We start from the raw sequence: 17,206 nt of genomic DNA, 5'->3' as shown, positions 1-17,206 counted from the left end.
AAAACTTATTTCCTAAAAGATAGAGTAGGCTTCAGTTATTCAAGTAATTAATTGTAGAGCAATTAGACAAAAACTTTTAGTGAACTATTTCGAAAGCAAATAAGTAGAGTATGCAAAATTTAGAATCCAAAGCTTCCAAAACTAAAGAGCCAATCAGACATATAAGACCATATTAATACATCCACATTTTATTCAAACTTGACATAAATCAGTACAAGTTGAACTGCAAACGAAGATCCAAATTTTACAATAAAAAAACGTACCTTAGTTAAGCTTGACTCGCCGAATAGAACCTCAAACGGAAAACCTCACCGGAAATCTCCAACCTCGGAATGAGCAACAAATGAACAGAGCTTCAGACAGATTTAACAAGCGAGCTCTTTAAGAGACTCAAACCTGCAAAACTCACGCAGCGAACTGGGAGAAAATGAAAATGGCAATAGCTATAGTCTGAGACAGAAACCTCGTCGAAGTTTGAATGGAGACCTCACTTAACATTGACTGTATTTGGATGTTTTGGACTGTTTAGGGGGTGGTCTTCAGTCATTTTTGCGCCGAGTTTAAGGTGTTACAAGCCCATTCATTTCCCCTCTGTTTTCGCTTGTGTGCATCGATAGAGCTCGCCGGAGATGGCAGACGTGGAGGAAGGTGGTGTAGGGTCGGCTGGATATGGGGTTGGGCGTGGGATGCTGCTCAAAACGAAGCAGAAGGGGTTCATCGGGGAGGGGTGAGTGATTTTTGGTTCGGTTGTTGAAGAAAAATCAAAAATGGGTGGGGGAGGGGAAGGGTCGAAGAAGACGACGTGAGAAGGGGGTGGTCTCTTCTTTTGGGAATTGCGGCTTTCCGCTTTTTCTGATGCCCCCCTCTCTAGGTTAGGGGTCTAGGTATTTTTATATTGTGTAGCTATTTTTTGATTACTCTTAGGTCCTTAGGGTCTTTTTTATTTATTATTTGTTCCAAAGAAGAGTCTAGAAGGTTCCCTAGGATTAGCTTAATGGGTATTGGATATTAGATTTAATGGGCTAATCCGAATTAGGCCAACAATTGGGCTCTAAAACTCCTAAAATTATGGTCCAACACCTTAATTGACTCCTTTTAATATAAGATAAAAATACTATACAATGCAAAAGCTAATCCTAATTAATTAAGTTAAACTATATTAAAACATGAAACTATTTTTGTGTTTTCAAGATTATATTAAAAGTACAAAAATAAGGTACTATTTTGTATATTTTTTATTTAAATTTATGAAAGCTACATAAACTAAAATATTTTTTATAATTTTCATTTATGTGACGAAATAAAGTAAAAGAGTCAAAATTAGTTGAAATAAAGATATTAGGCTTAAACTAAATATTTACATGCTAAAATATAAAAAATCTTGGGGAGGGTCAAAAATCGCATGTCTACAGCTGCCCCTCTTTGGCTGAAATACAAAGTATTTTCAGACAAAGAACGACTAGACAGGTTTTTGACCTGACCCTTATTTAAAGAGACCAAAAGCTAAAAGAAAGGAGAATGTGACGGAGCCCTGGTATCTGAGCTGCCTACATATCCTTAGCTATAAAGGAACCAGGCCACGTGTAATTTAGAAGTGAGTGAGATGACGGAGTATACCGATATGGAGAGCCGATCGAGGTGCCATTCCGTCAAGGTTCCTGCCCGCGGTCCTGTTATTACATCAAAATCAAAAAAACAAACAAGACTAACTAAGCTTGTTAACTATGAGTTACAAGATTCCTATCTATAAGTCTTCTGAAGCTTGATATTGAGTCTTGAATGGTTCTTCATGCAGACTTTGGATTTGAACCTTGATGCTTGCTAGTTGCAGATGCTAGTTCATTCTTCTTCAGCTTTTCGGATCAAAATCGGACATACCATGCTTGTGACTTCAGTCATGTCTGGAGCAGCTCACATCTTTCATCAACCTCTGCATTTGGATTCACTTCTTGCCTTTCCTTTTTTTGTTCTGGATTGCGACTAACTTTTGTTGATCATCTCGGACTGTTGACTCGCATTCTTGTCGCGAGCTTCTTTTGTTGATGACTTGAATTGTATTCTGAAGTGAATTCCCTTATTCTGTAGGTGGTGCCTGATTGCCAACATTTGAACTGTCTTCCTTCGAAACTTGGACTGCATTCTCCTTGTTCTCCAGGTGGGTGCCTGATTGCCAATACTTGCACTGTTTTTCCTCGAAACTTGAACTGTTTTCCCTTGTTCTCCAGGTGGACGCCTGATTGCTGAACTTGAATTGTCTTCCTTTGAATATTGCTGATTTCCCTTTGTTCTCCAGGTGGGCGCCTGATTACCAACCCTTATACTTCTTTTCCCTCAAATCTTGACTCGTTTTCCCTTTGTTCTCTAGGTGGCTCCTGGTTGCTGAAATTGAACCATCTTTCCTTAAACATTGTTGCTTTCCCTTTATTCTCTAGGTGGGCTCCTGATTTTCAACACTTGTACTGCTTTTCCCTTGACTCGTTTCCCCTTTGTTCTCTAGGTGGGCTCCTGATTGTTGAGCTTGAACCGTCTTCCTTTGAACATTGATGTTTCCCTTTGTTCTCCAGGTGGGCTCCTGATTACCAACATTTGCACTGTTTTTCCTTGAGACTTGAACTGTTTCCCTTTGTTCTCCAGGTGGGCTCCTAATTTCCATCACTTGAACTGTTTCTCATCGAAACTTGAACTGCATCCCTTTGTTCTCCAAGTGGGCACCTGATTACCAACACTTGAATTGCTTTCCCTTTGTTTTCCAGGTGGGCTCCTGATTTCCAACACTTGAATTGCTTTTCCTTTGTTCTCCAGGTGGGTTCCTGATTTCCAACACTTGAATTGCTTTCCCTTTGTTCTCCAGGTGGGATCCTTATTTCCAACAGTTGAATTGTTTTTTCTTTGTTCTCCAGGTGGGCTCCTGATTTCCAATACTTGAACTGCTTTACCTTTGTTCTTTAGGTGGGCTCCTGATTTCCAACACTTGAACTGTTTTCCCTTTGTTCTCCAGGTGGGCTCCTGATTTCCAACACTTGAACTGATTTCCCTTTGCTCTCCAGGTGGGCGCCTGATTACCAACACTTGAACTACTTTCCCTTTGTTCTCCAGGTGGTCTCCTGATTGCCAACACTTGAATTGCTTTCCCTTTGTTCTCCAGGTGGGCTCCTGATTTCCAACACTTGAACTATTTTCTCCTCGAAACTTGAACTGCTTCCATTTGTTCTCCAGGTGGGTGCCTGATTTCCAACACTTAAATTGCTTTCCCTTTGTTCTCCAGGTGGGCTCCTGATTTCCAACACTTGAACTGTTTTTCCCTTTGTTCTCCATATGGGCTCCTGATTTCCAACACTTGAACTGCTTTCTACTTGAAACTTGAACTGCTTCCCTTTGTTCTCCAGGTGGGTGCCTGATTACCAACACTTGAACTTCTTTCCCTTTGTTCTCTAGGTGAGCTCTTAATTTCCACACTGGAACTGCTTTTCCCTTTGTTCTCCAGGTGGGCTCCTGATTTCCAACACTTGAACTGTTTTCTCCTTGAAACTTGAACTGCTTCCCTTTGTTCTCCAGGTGGGCTCCTGATTACCAACACTTGAATTGTTTTCCCTTTGTTCTCCAGGTGGGCTCTTGATTTCCAATACTTGAATTGCTTTCTCTTTGTTCTTCAGGTGAGCTCCTGATTTCCAACACTTGAACTGCTTTCCATTTGTTCTCCAGGTGGGCTCCTAATTTCCAATACTTGAACTGTTTTCCCTTTGTTCTCTAGGTGGGCTCCTGATTTCCAGCACTTGAACTGCTTTCCCTTTGTTCTCCAAGTGGGCTCCTGATTTCCAACACTTGAACTGCTTTTCTCTTTGTTCTCCAGGTGAGCTCCTGATTTCCAACACTTGAACTGCTTTCTCCTCGAAACTTGAACTGCTTCCCTTAGTTCTCCAGGTGGGCGCCTGATTACCAACACTTGAATTGCTTTCCCTTTGTTCTCTAGGTGGGCTCCTGATTTACAACACTTGAATTGTTTTCCCTTTGTTCTCCAGGTGGGCTCCTGATTTCCAATACTTGAATTGCTTTCCCATTGTTCTCCAGGTGGGCTCCTGATTTCCAACACTTGAACTGCTTTTCTTTTGAACCTAATTACAACATAACAACAAAACAAAAGAAATTGTTCTGCCCCAGTTTGATATCGGGAGCATCTGTGAGTGTTAATCGAATCATGTTACCCAAAAGAGCTCTAAGAATTTAAAAACTAAATCTCATTATCTAATGAAGGTCTTAAAACTAAGTCCCATTATCCAGGAGGGTCCTGAAAACTTGAAATTAAATCCCATCCTACGAATGAAAACTTCAAAGCCAACTTATATTTCCTCAAGGTAGAGCTTATGCTAGATCTTGTTACTCATGAATGTTTTAAATTTTAACTAGGTCCCATTGTTCAGGAGGGTACAAAGAACTTCAAATTAAATCCCATTATCCAGGAGTGTCCTGAAAATTTTAAATTAAATCTCATTATCCAGGAGGGTCCTGAAAAGCCGAGAATGAACTTACCTAAGCCATGCTTTCTTCCTGGAGGATCTCTGCAGAACGAACAAAATTCTTTGCCTCTGAACCATGCTTTTCCTCATGGAGGGTTCCTGTAGATCGAACAATTTTTTCTTTCCCCTTCTCAAACCGCCTTTGTGCTAACAAAATTTGGGCACGACACTTGAAAAAATTCAAACTTCCATGCTTTGATTTGGACACAATTTTCGTCCTTGTTTCATACAAAGAAAACTTTTGAGTTTATAAATATGGTGGTTAGTTTGTGGCCTTGACTTTGAGGGCGATCGCTCTTTCACTTCCCATGATAACTTTGGTTTCAACTCGAAAAACCTTGCTTGTTTATTGACTAACCACTTTCTCTGTCACCCTTATCACAGAAAATACCTCTGATCCGTTCAAACCCAACTTCCTCTATCTGTTGCATTTTGCTCATGAATTGACGTTTACCGAACCTTTGTATTTCACATGAATCCCAAAACACGTTTAATTTTTACCAACTCAGTGCGTTTGTTGTTCTTTCCTGACATAGGCCATTGGCCTTGGCCTTGAGGTCTATTGCTCCTTCACTTGCCATGATAACTTTGATTTCCACTTAGAAGACCTTTCTTGTTATTGGTGAACCACTTTCTCTGTCAACCTTATCACAGAAAATACCTTTGATCCGTTCAAACCCAACATCCTTTATCTATTGTATTGTTCATGAATTGACATTTACCGAACCTTTGTATTTCACATGAATCTCAAAGCACCTTGATTGTTACCAACTCAGTGCACATGTTGTTCTTTCCTGACTTATGCCACTTTGATGTGCTAGCCAGATCCCGTTTTGTGCAATTGGAAAGCTGGTGGAAAATTTTGAAGTCATTTCTCACTTGTTCTGACCAAATAGACTCAGGAAGAGGAAGTAAACAAGACAAAAGGAACAGAGTAAAGGACAATGGAAAGAGATGATCCCTTACAAGAAAACTATAGAGTAGAAACTTATCAGATGTGGATACCAACTCTAATGACCATGACATGCATCTTTGGATAAAATGGCTTAATCTGTCAAGAAAGTCTAATGTTCAACTCTTGTTATACCCCTAAACTGTGAAAATGGGCTTCAATGCTCCGATTATCCAATCTGATTCACGATCCTTATTCGACTTGTAGTGCCCGAAGGGTTTTTACCATCAAGCCTCTCTCATTTTGTTCTCTCTCTCAACTCACCATTGCCTTATGGTGCCTGCGAAGGTTTTCACGAATAAGACTCTCATTTTGTTCTTTTCTTCTTATTTCCTCTGATTCTACAGATGACAAGGCATTTACCATGGTAAAAACATCATATACTCTTGGCATGTCTAAACTCAGCACTCTCAAAGATTATCTGGGAGGTCTTTTTTGGACTGTAATGTGGCTTTGGACAGGGTTAGAAAGAAATGATATCACAAAGGCTCAAAATAACTAAGATAACATGATTAATTTATTTATAACTTTTGGAATCCATTTTAAAAACTTTGCCCCAATTCTGAAATAAGGGAATTTGACTCTTTTTGTTTCTCTTTTTCTTTTTGAGATGGAATTTCTAAGAAAGACTACCCCACTCTCGACTTCGTGGGATTATGAAATATTTTATTTGGTATGACCGAACCGTAAGGCTGCCTACGTATCTTGTGGTGACAAGAATCAGGTCAAACGTAGTTCACAAGATTACTTTTTGTTACTATTTACCTTTTCTTTTTTTTCTTTTTTTTATCTCTATTTTTCTCTTCTTTTTTTTTTGAATTTTCCTTTTGGAGTTAACTTTCTGAAGTAAACCTATGGGGACATGAACTTTTTTTTTCCGTATGACTCTAACTTGATTCCAAAAGAGGGGAGGTCAAAGAAATTAATACATGCTCAAAAGGGTATCGAATGGTATAAGTGTTTGGGTAGCTGAAAGAGGACCTCCCAATCCTTGAAAATGCCAAGTACAATACATGCAACTTGAGGATGAAAATAGAAGATCATGCACAATATTTTTTTCGCAGCTTCGGCATTGATATCACTGATATGCCTTCTACTTTTTTTAGCTCCTTGTCAAGTACAGAACCCTCGTTGGGTGATTCCCTCTTCACAATGGATATCTTCCGTCAATTTAGAGAAAACTTTCTTGACTTTATCTTGTAACTTGAGATGCACTTGAACTCAAAATTTCTTACTTCAAATTGTTGGGGATGCACTCTCATTTAACGAATTCATGTCACCCTATTAACTTCCCAAATTATATGCCCCAGTTTCACATGGTTCGGGCTTTAAATGATCTCACAATGTCCAAATATGTACTTATTTTTCTCAAGTGTCCCTATCATCTTCAAAATTGTTTCATTGCTTCCTGATTAAACTAACTTTTAAGACCAGGCTGAGAATTACGCGTGCGTTTCATGTCACTAGAGTCAGTAGGAAAAGAACTATAAAAGGGAAAGAGAACTAAACAAACACTGACTAGAAATAACAGAAAACGGGAAATTGCATTATACAGATGGTGAAAGGATTTGAACAACAAAACAAGCAAAATAAACTGGGGTACAACCCTGGAACAAACCTAGATAATACTAAATGAGTTACTATGACTAAAGGAACTAGGCAAAATAAAAAAGGATAGAAGGGTTTGAGGCACAAGACAATATCCGAATTATAACCCCAAAATAACCCGGACAACAGAAATGACAGCAAAATAAACCACCAAGACTCCTCCCTGGCTGGCCAAGAAAGGAGCATCTTTCCAATCACCAAGCTCGATATCCTAGCCACTGGGTTCCGCATCAACATTACTAGAACCTATTCATCGCATTGTCCTTAGCAAATTGCTTTTGGGTCCCTTTAGCTGGCTCGCTCTTAGGATCAACTTCCGGAACCAAGAGTGATAGCGCTGAAAGCTTTGTGGCAAGTGGCCCTCCGAGGATCTCAGAAGAGTTCTCATATTCCTTTTCCACACAAATCATGTCCACCATATGCGTCTCATTATGAACAGGCAATGGACTTTGGCTAGTATCTGTTGCATTTGGATTTTGCACGGTAATGTCACCTGCATCAATAAGCTTCTGTACTGCTCCTTTCAGATGCCAACACTTTTCTATGTCATGCCCCGGGCATTAGAGCAATATGCGCACCTTTAAGAAAAATCAAAAGTCTTTGGGAGAGGGTTTGGCATTTTTATCTGAATCGGCTTCAACATGTCCAATTGCCTCAGCCTTTGGAATAGACTGGCATATGATTCTCCAATAGGAGTGAAAGACTTTTTTCTTTGCTGCTACCTTCCCATTTTGTACTCTGCCTCGGTTGAAACCTTTTGCGGGTAAGTGGTTGATATGTTTGAGGAGGCGGCTAAGATATTTGTGGAAAAGGTGCAGGCCGTCGCAGGTCTCATAGGTGTGGAGCATATGGCCGGTGCATTGTGGATAGGGTATTGGGAATGTGAGGTATGACTTTGGGGATTTTGTGGAGAGAAGTAGCATTGGGGAGAAATATTTGGAGCACGAGGATATCCATGGGGTCGATATTGAGGCTGAAAGCATTGAGCGGGAATGCCCACTGGATCCTATCGTTGGCGGGGCTCAACAACATCTTTTCTATCAATGGGAGGACTGTCCTGAGCAACTTGTTCGTTCCATATGAACCAAAACTCCCTAAAACCTTCCTCCGATTTCTTTTCCATATTAGATATGGAGGAGCGGTCTGGGGTAATGACTATATTGTATTGAAAGTGTCGAACAAAATCTTGAGCCATGTCATGTCATGTAGACCACTTACTAACACCTTGACGTGTATGCCATTCCAAGGCTGCCCCAGTCAGGCTCTCGCTGAAATACGCCATTAGCAACTCGTCTTTCCCGCCAACACTTCTCATTTCACTGCAATAATCCATCAGATGGGCTACCAGATCTCCACGTCCCTCATACAAATTAAACTTTGGCACTTTAAACCCCGCGAGCAGATGAACATCAAGGAACATATTAATCTGGTTTCTCATCCCTTGCATGCTCCTTAAGGACTGTTCTATACCTTTCAGCTTCCTGGATATCTCATCTCGCCCTTCTTTTCCTGTGAACTTTTCATTTTCAACATAAGGCTCATCCCGAAGGCTCTGCTTGTATGAGTCAGAAACCTTGTGGGCAACCTCTGAAGGGTAATATTGGGCATCATGAGCTTTGAGTGGGTGTTCATTGTTGGATCTATGAAGGGAAGATTGTTAAGAAGTTGTGATCATGGGGATAGTGGATATGACAGGAGGGCAACTTTGGGGAAAGGTAATTGGAGGATGAGTGACGGAGCTACTAGGGTGGTTGGGAAAGCTATGATAAGCGGGTGGATCTGAAGAGTATGGGGGATCATCTAGCACTATGACCGGAGTTTGGGTAAGGATAGCATCTAAGAAGCTAGGTGGTGGCGGGGTGGTGCCTTCCCAGTCATCCAAGCCTGATATATGTCCGCAATGTGTTTTCTTAACATCATTACTTCTTCAACAAACCCATTGCCCTGTTCAACTAATTGCTTTTGGGAACCAGTATCAACCGACTCAATTCCATTATCGCCTGCCATTGCCTTTCGACCTTATGTTGTAAAGAAGGGTTACCACTTTAAGAACCACAAACCAACCACCATTCTCTATAATGAAGATAACAAAAGGAACAAAATGAAGTCATCACGTTAGCGTTAGGGCATTTAACATAAGATAATCTCACATTATGTGCAATTCACTTAGTCACAGTTATCGGTTCTAATATGACTTCGAGGGTATGAAGGTCATATGGCATCACCCCAATTTGTTTATTTCAATCCTCTCTTTTCTTTGCTTTTCTAGCACTTGCTTGCTCATTTTCCTCCCTCTTTTTCCTAATTATCACTCTTTTCTTTCCTCTCATTTCTCACATCCCATAATTTCATCTCTTTTTTCTCCTTTTTTTCTTTTAATTTTTTCTTCTTTTTTTTCCTTTTTCTTTTAATAAAAAAATGATTCGATCGAACCCTATGTAGGTTGCCTACGTATCATGATGCCGCATGAATCAGATCTTTGCATAGTTCGGAAAGATCGGAAATAAAGCAAACAAACTAACGTTCTCTTTTTCTTTTCTTTTTTCTCTTTTTTTTTCTTTTTTACCTTAATGACTACTCTGATGAGAAAAGAGAAATAAAGAAGCAAATCCCTTTTTTTTTAATTTTCTAGACTTAATGTTCTATAACTTATTCTAAACTCAAGCTTAACGAGCATATATTTTTTCTTTTTTTCTTTTTTTTCTTTTGAAACAAACACTCTATAGGAAATTATTAAGGAAAAACCCTACAAGAGAAAAAATATTTTTTGATTCTTTTTTTAGGAAGGAAATCTAAACAATAAACCAAAGAAAAATATTTTGAATTTTCATTTGATATCCTTGAAGAAAGATTTCGAAACGAGAAATGAACAAGATAATTTCAGTTTTTGATTACCTAAGGAAGAAACTTTAAAGATAAAAAAAAGATAAAGTATGTTTTTTCTTCTATGTACAATATCCTAAAGTTCTAACGAAAATAAAAAAAATCATTTTTCATTAATTTCTCAAAGAAGAACCTCAAAAGAAATCTTTTTGAATTTTGGAATTAATATTTTAAAGAAAATCTTTAAAGAGGTACTAAAAGAAAATTATTATTTTTTGAATATTTAGTCTTAATATACGAAAGGAAATATAAAAATAATTTTTATTTTGAGTTCTAGACGTTAATTTCCTAAGGAAAACTACAAAAGATTTTTTTTTTTAACTTCTAGAGTTGGTATTCTAAAGAAAACATCTAACAGAAACATAAAACAAAAATCTTTTTTTTTGATTTATAACACATCTTTTTTCAAATACAAAATAGGAAATACAATAACAAAAGAGTCAACAAACTGTACAAAGCTAGAAGGTAAAAGACGACATAAAAAGAAAAACTTGAAACATAAAAAATAAAAGAAAATCTTCTTTTAATCCACTCCTGAATGAGCAATCCTGACTAAATGGTCCTAGGGGTCTGTCATGCTCAAACTCCGGTAAGTAGATCCATACCTGTATGAGAAAATTGAAACCAACACTATGTGAGACAATAACATTCCCTACTAGACATATGCAAGACATGGTTGTGACTATTTTTCTAAAGTTAACCTATGTGGCAAAAAATGCAAGATTTGGCTAAGACCCCGTGAAGCCAAGAACCTAAACTCACTAGGAAGACCGGACTCTATGTGGGTTGCCTACGTATCCCGCCCCGAAAGACGAGAATCAGGTATGCGTAATTCGGACAGATTGGATAAGGGCGAGAATTGAAAAAAATAACTAATTTAGAGGAAAAAAAAACTTTTTGTCCTTTTTTGAAAAACGATGAAACATATAAACTCTTTTTGAATTTTATTTTTCCCTTTTTTTTTTGGTTTTTTCGAAAATGATGGGAAGGTGCAAAATGTTTGTTTTTTGAATTTTTCATGTTTTTTTCTTTTTTCTTAACAAAAAATGTGAAGGAAAACATAACCGAGCCCTACTTGCTTTATTTTTCATACTTCACCCTCTTTTTCTCTTTTTTTTCATTTGCCCTCAACTATCATTGGTCCGCCAAATGACCCTTTTACCCTTGAAGAAATGCAACATGTAGCACGTAGGATGCATCAAGATGATCTGTTATTTTTGGGTACACCTGTCCTAGACGGACCCAACCCTTGTGTTGAGTCCCCAAAGTCAAATGCACGTGATGCAACAAATGTTCCTACTAGGGATCCGGCATGAGGCTATGTTATTTTAGATTTAAAAACCCGGGTTTATTTGTTCTAGACCTGGCTTACCCGAGCGGACAGCTTGAGCCGGGGGGGGGGGCACCGTACCGTGAATACAGAAGCTTCACCGGCTTTGCAACTTGTTCGAACCTCGTTCTAAAATTTGAATGACTCTAACAGAAGAGAAGTCACACGAAGTGCACACTTCCCAGATGATTTAGAAGACTCAGAAAGAGGAGAGTTTTGTAACAGTTTATATACAGTTCAACAATATCAAAGCGGTAAAAAGCAGCATTTAGCACATTAGGCTCAAACATATAAGAATCAGATAATAAATAAAGCCAATTATAACAGATATTCTAAGCTCGAATTCTAAACCCTGGTCTGCGAAACCAGAGATTCTTGGTTCGATCCTCAGCAGAGTCGCCAGAGCTGTCACACCTCCTTTTTCCTACCCCGGGAAGGGTATAAGAGATTTTTTTCAATTTAAGTGACAATTGAAACGGGATTATTTATTTAAAAATTTGAGTCGCCACTTGGGATAATTTATGGTGTCCCAAGTCACCGGTTAAATCCCGAATCGAGGAAGTTTGACTCTAATTACGATCCGCGAAATACAGAAATTCGGGTAAGGAATTCTGTTAATCCGAGAGAAGGTGTTAGGCATTCCCGGGTTCTGTGGTTCTAGAACGGTCGCTCAACTATTATTATTGGCTCAATTATCTGATTTAATTACACATTTTAAACCTACGTGCTCTTTTAACTTTTTAGCCGCTTTTAATATTTTTATGAAAATTCAAGGTTATTTAAAATACATCGTAAGCCACGCTACATGAAATGCACCCGTGATTCACGACAAACTTTATTTAACCTTGTTGGAAATTGGAGTCGGGTCACATAAAATGCACACCCGGATTTTAGGAATTAAGCATCACAACTACGTCACGGGAATCGTACATGTAGCTATGTTAATTTTATTTAATTAACACACCTAAACTACATTAGTTATGCCCAAATTAACACCTATGCCAACCAAATTTATTTCATCAAAAATTAATTGAAATACCTCTACCCATATTAGAACTCTTATTCAAAACTCACGTGATATGTTACTCCTTGGCCAACGCTCCATTTAATTGATACAAAAATTTCATCGGCAACCAATTCCAAACCCAACTGACACTTTGCCCAAAATTTTGATACTACTAGTAAAATCAAGAAGAGCAAAACAGATCAAAACCAACGAATCAGAAATGAAATTAAGCATTATCAAGATTCAAACCAAGGAGGAAATTTGGACCTTGTTATGTAGCACAAGTATACAACCAAAAACGGAAAATAATAAGAATTCAGTAAGTTTTCTTCTCCTTCAACACTTGCTAATTTTTGGAAATGCACTTATTAAGCCAAATATCCATTCCAAGATAGCTAACTAGTACTACCAATTAATCACAAAAGGAAACGACTTCTTTTTCCCCTTAGCTAGGCTATATGTTCAAGGATAAACTCTAATCCACATTTCTAAAAACACTGATGAGAAAGCTAATTTAAAACTTATTTCCTAAAAGATAGAGGAGGCTTCAGTTATTCAAGTAATTAATTGTAGAGCAATTAGACAAAACTTTCAGTGAACTATTTCCAAAGCAAATAAGCAGAGTATGCAAAATTTATAATCCAAAGCTTCCAAAACCAAAGAGCTAATCGGACATACAAGACCATATTAATACATCCACATTTTATTCAAACTTGACATAAATCAGTAAAAGATGAACTGCAAACGAATATCCAAATTTAACAATAAGAAAACGGACCTTAGTTAAGCTTGACTCGCTGAATAGAACCTCAAACGAAAAGCCTCGCTGGAAATCTCCAACCTCGGAACGAGCAACAAACGAACAGAGCTTCGGACAAATTTAACAAACGAGCTCTTTAAGAGACTCAAACTTGCGAAACTCATGCAGCGAACAGGGAGAAAACGAAAATGGCAATAGCTATAGTCTGAGACAGAAACCTCGCCGGAAAAACCTCGCCGAAATTTGAACGGAGACCTCACTTAACATTGATTGTATTTGGATGTTTTGGACTGTTTAGGGGTTGGTCTTCAGTCATTTTTGCGCAGAGTTTAAGGTGTTACAAGCCCGTTCCTTTCCCCTCTGTTTCTGCTTCGTCCTCATCCCCTATTTTCCTTTTGTGTGTGTCGATGGAGCTCGCCGGAGTTGGCAGACGTGGAGGAAGGTGGTGTAGGGTCGGCTGGATATGGGGTTCGGCGTGGGATGCTGCTCAAAACGAAGCAAAAGGGGTTCAACGGGGAGGGATGAGCGATTTTTGGTTTGGTTGTTGAAGAAAAATCAAAAACGTGGGGGGGGGGGATCGAAGAAGACGACGTGAGAAGGGGGGTGGTCTCTTCTTTTGGGAATTGCGGCTGCCCGCTTTTTCTGATGCCCCCCTCTCTAGGTTAGGGGTCTAGGTATTTTTATATTGTGTAGCTATTTTTTGATTGCTAATAGGTCCTTAGGGTCTTTTTATTTATTTTTTATTCCAAAGAAGAGTCTAGAAGGTTTCCTAGGATTAGCTTAATGGGTATTGGATATTAGATTTAATGGGCTAATTTGAATTGGGCCGGCAATTGAGCTCTAAAACTCCTAAAATTGTGGTCCAACACCTTAATTGACTCCTTTTAATATAAGATAAAAATATTATACAATGCAAAAGCTAATCCTAATTAATTAAACTAAACTATATTAAAACATGAAACTATTTTTGTGTTTTCAAGATTATATTAAAAGTAAAAAAAATAAGTTACTATTTTGTATATTTTTTTATTTAAATTTATGAAAGCTACATAAACTAAAATATTTCTTGTAATTTATTTATGTGACGAAATAAAGTAAAAGAGTCAAAATTAGTTGAAATAAAGATATTAGGCTTAAACTAAATATTTACATGCTAAAATATAAAAAATCTTGAGAGGGTCAAAAATCACTTGTCTACACTCCTCATTATTTAGATGCTTGAATAATGGTTTTGGTGCCTTCAGTTTCATCCATATATCTTTCATCTTCCAATTTGAAAACTTTTGTTGTCATACTTGCTTCGCTATATCCTAAAACTTGTCATGATCCGCCCAAGTGTTGAAAAAACTGAATGGAACTTTGATATCCCTCTTATTTGTCTGTAAAGCAAGCACCATTGGATTATGATCTGAGATTAGTGGCACATCATATTCCATCACAATATGACCCCATTCCATCATCCATTCATGGTTACCAAAAGCCCTATCCAGTCTGCTACAAATTCTCTCATTACGTTGTTGTTTATTTGTCCAGGTGTAGTAATCACCAGTCCATCTTACTTCATTGAGCAGTAACTCATGAATACAGTCATTCAAATCCTTGATCTCCCCATATTGTACTAGATTCTATATAATCTATCTTGTGGATATAACATTGCATTAAAATCTCCAACAATTAACCATGGTATATTCATTCCTTGAGCCAGTATTTTAAGTGTATCCCATATACTTTTCCTTTCCTCACATGTGTTATACCCATAGATTACAGTTATAGCACATGTCTTATTTGATGCTATTGTATTAACTTGACAATGCAGTAATTGAGCTTCTTCTTTCAGCTTAGCTACTATATATAATCTACTATCCCATAGTAGCCAGATTCTTCGATTGATTGTACTCCTGTAATTATTCAGAAACCCCCAGTTGGGAGCCACATTAGCTGCCACAGTTGTTGCTTCGTGCTCTTTGACGTTGGTTTCTGTTATTCCTGCTATGGTAATATGTTTTGTCTTTATATATTTTCTCAGTTCCTTCTGTTTATACTTTTTATTTGCACCCCTTACATTCCAAAAAGCCAATTTATATGTTAATCACTGGTTCCACCTCCTTTGTTAGGAGGAGCTGATTTGGATTCCCCATGGCCTCTATTCAACACTTCAAACACATTCTTTGTTGGCACTGAACATAATATTGGAAACTCTTGTAGATTGAGTTCTGGTACCCTGTCTACTGCTTTTCCCTTGTCAGGGGTACTGATACTATTTCCCCCTCTTTGTTGCTGATCCTGCACCAAATTAGTTGCTTGTATTTCAACAACTTGCATGTGTTTACCATCTGCTTCTTGGGTCTAGCCTATGTTCCTTCATCCTGGTTTTCTCCTTTGTTGGTGCTATCATGCTGCTTTTTTTGTTGTTCTTTTGTCACCCATTTCTGTACTATTTTCTTGTGCCCTCTTTGCTTAGTTGGTTGCTCTTTATTCTTTTTCTATATCTTTGGACAATTCATGACCAATAACTTGACATTTCTCACAAAACATTGGCTTCCAGTCATATGATACAGCCTGTTGAAACACTCTGCCACTAGGATCATTCACTTCAACTTGGTCTGGCAATGGCTTTGTCACATTAACTTCCACAAGCATTCGAGCATATGACACACGTATTTGCTTGGCAGTGCACTCACCTACATACATTGGTATCCCTGTAGCACTTGCTATCCTACTTAGTGAATTAATTCCCCAACAGTTCATTAGTAATTTTGGGAGTTTAATCCATATTGGTATATCAGTAGGGAACTCCTTATCGAAGTCAAAATCTGCAGTCCAAGGCTTCAAAATGATGGGTCGATTATTAATAGTGTATGGTCCTGTACATAGAATTTTCTGCATATCATCGATAGATTGGAATTTGATGATGAAATACCCTTCCTCATGCATAAATAGATCTGAGTTTGCTATTTTGATCCACTTGAGATCTACATATCTACGCATGACATTATACCTTGGACAATCCCCAATTACATAAGCAATTAGGGCTCATTTCCATTTTTCAGTTTCCCGATCCACATCCTCCTTTTCCAATTGAATAACAACATTGCCATCTACAAATTGAGGAGCAACATTGCCAATACTTTGTTCTGGGAGAAATTCAAAAATAACCAGATTTATAAGTAGTCATTCAAAAATAGTCATAGTTTCAAAAGTAATCGAAATTTAGCCACTTTTCATGTAAAAATAAATTTGAACGAAAATACTATTCAATATCCGGCAAAATACTCCAGTATAATATACTGGAGTTCCAATATAATATACCGGTACAGCATATATACTGGAGATTGGAGCACTGGTGTTCCAATCTCCAATATATTATACTAAAACTTTCCGCGTGTTGGGGCTGTCGATGTATTCTACCAAAGCTTTATAGGGGATATTTTTGTGACTATAAAGCTTCTCACTAAGGATAAAATGGATAAATAAAATTATTTTTAAATATAGAAATAGATTATTCCTTTTTGAATGGATTAATAAAGAAAGTGTAGATAGTACATTATCCTAGTTCTATATTTCCTTACTGTTCCTGCTTATTGTGCACAAACAGAAGTATGAGCTTCAACTATTTAACATCATTTTTATTATTATTTTTTTCCCATGGACGAAATATATCCTGACAAAGAGTGATTCAAGCCAAAGTGGTGAAACCCCGCCCGCACCAAACAAAAAAAAATAAAAAAGAATTTTTCCTCATTGCTTAATATGAAAGGGCCTCTGATTATTCAGTTCTTACTACACAATGGGATGGACGAATGCATAAATCCACAACTTCAAGCTATGACCTTATTTTATGTGTGTGAAAAATAAGTACAGTTAGTATTAAATTCAACGCGGAATACATATATTGTTCTTTAAAGTTAGTCCAATATTTTCACTTAGCTACTCCAATTAAGTCTTGTACCTACTGGATAATTTAACTTCACTCAATATGTATCTATTAAACACAATAAGCTGACATGACAAAAAACATATTTTTCACACCCCTTTAGGCGCGTGGGTATGTTCAGAATCATACTTTTTCCTTTTCCATTTCTTAAAAAACCACATTTTTCCATCTGTAGGCCCCTTCTCCTCATGGTCAAAGTATCTTACTCTTTTCTGTAGT

At 37.7% G+C, this 17,206-nt stretch overlaps 1 protein-coding gene and 1 long non-coding RNA gene across 2 annotated transcripts; both read right to left on the bottom strand.

The window, feature by feature from the left end:
* Positions 1–10,324: 10,324 nt before the first annotated feature.
* LOC142181283 (uncharacterized) lies at positions 10,325–13,709 on the bottom strand. Its single transcript, XR_012709958.1, has 2 exons — positions 13,072–13,709; positions 10,325–10,562 (listed from the first exon to the last, which is right to left on the bottom strand). It is a non-coding gene; the product is annotated as an uncharacterized LOC142181283 (long non-coding RNA).
* Positions 13,710–15,525: 1,816 nt separating this feature from the next.
* On the bottom strand, positions 15,526–16,041 carry LOC142164212 (uncharacterized). Its single transcript, XM_075221651.1, has one exon. The coding sequence runs from the start codon at positions 16,039–16,041 to the stop codon at positions 15,526–15,528; it is 516 nt and encodes a 171-aa protein (XP_075077752.1).
* Between the last annotated feature and the right edge of the window lie 1,165 nt (positions 16,042–17,206).

This window comes from Nicotiana tabacum, chromosome 1 (genome assembly GCF_000715075.1).
Source record: "Nicotiana tabacum cultivar K326 chromosome 1, ASM71507v2, whole genome shotgun sequence".
NCBI lineage: Eukaryota > Viridiplantae > Streptophyta > Magnoliopsida > Solanales > Solanaceae > Nicotiana > Nicotiana tabacum.
The sequence above is the reverse complement of the archived record's forward strand: the minus strand, read 5'-3'. Positions and strand labels throughout refer to the sequence as shown.

Excerpts from the sequence above, each read along its gene's own strand:
- LOC142164212 (XM_075221651.1), bottom strand. The coding sequence starts at position 16,041 with ATGCGTAGATATGTAGATCTCAAGTGGATCAAAATAGCAAACTCAGAT.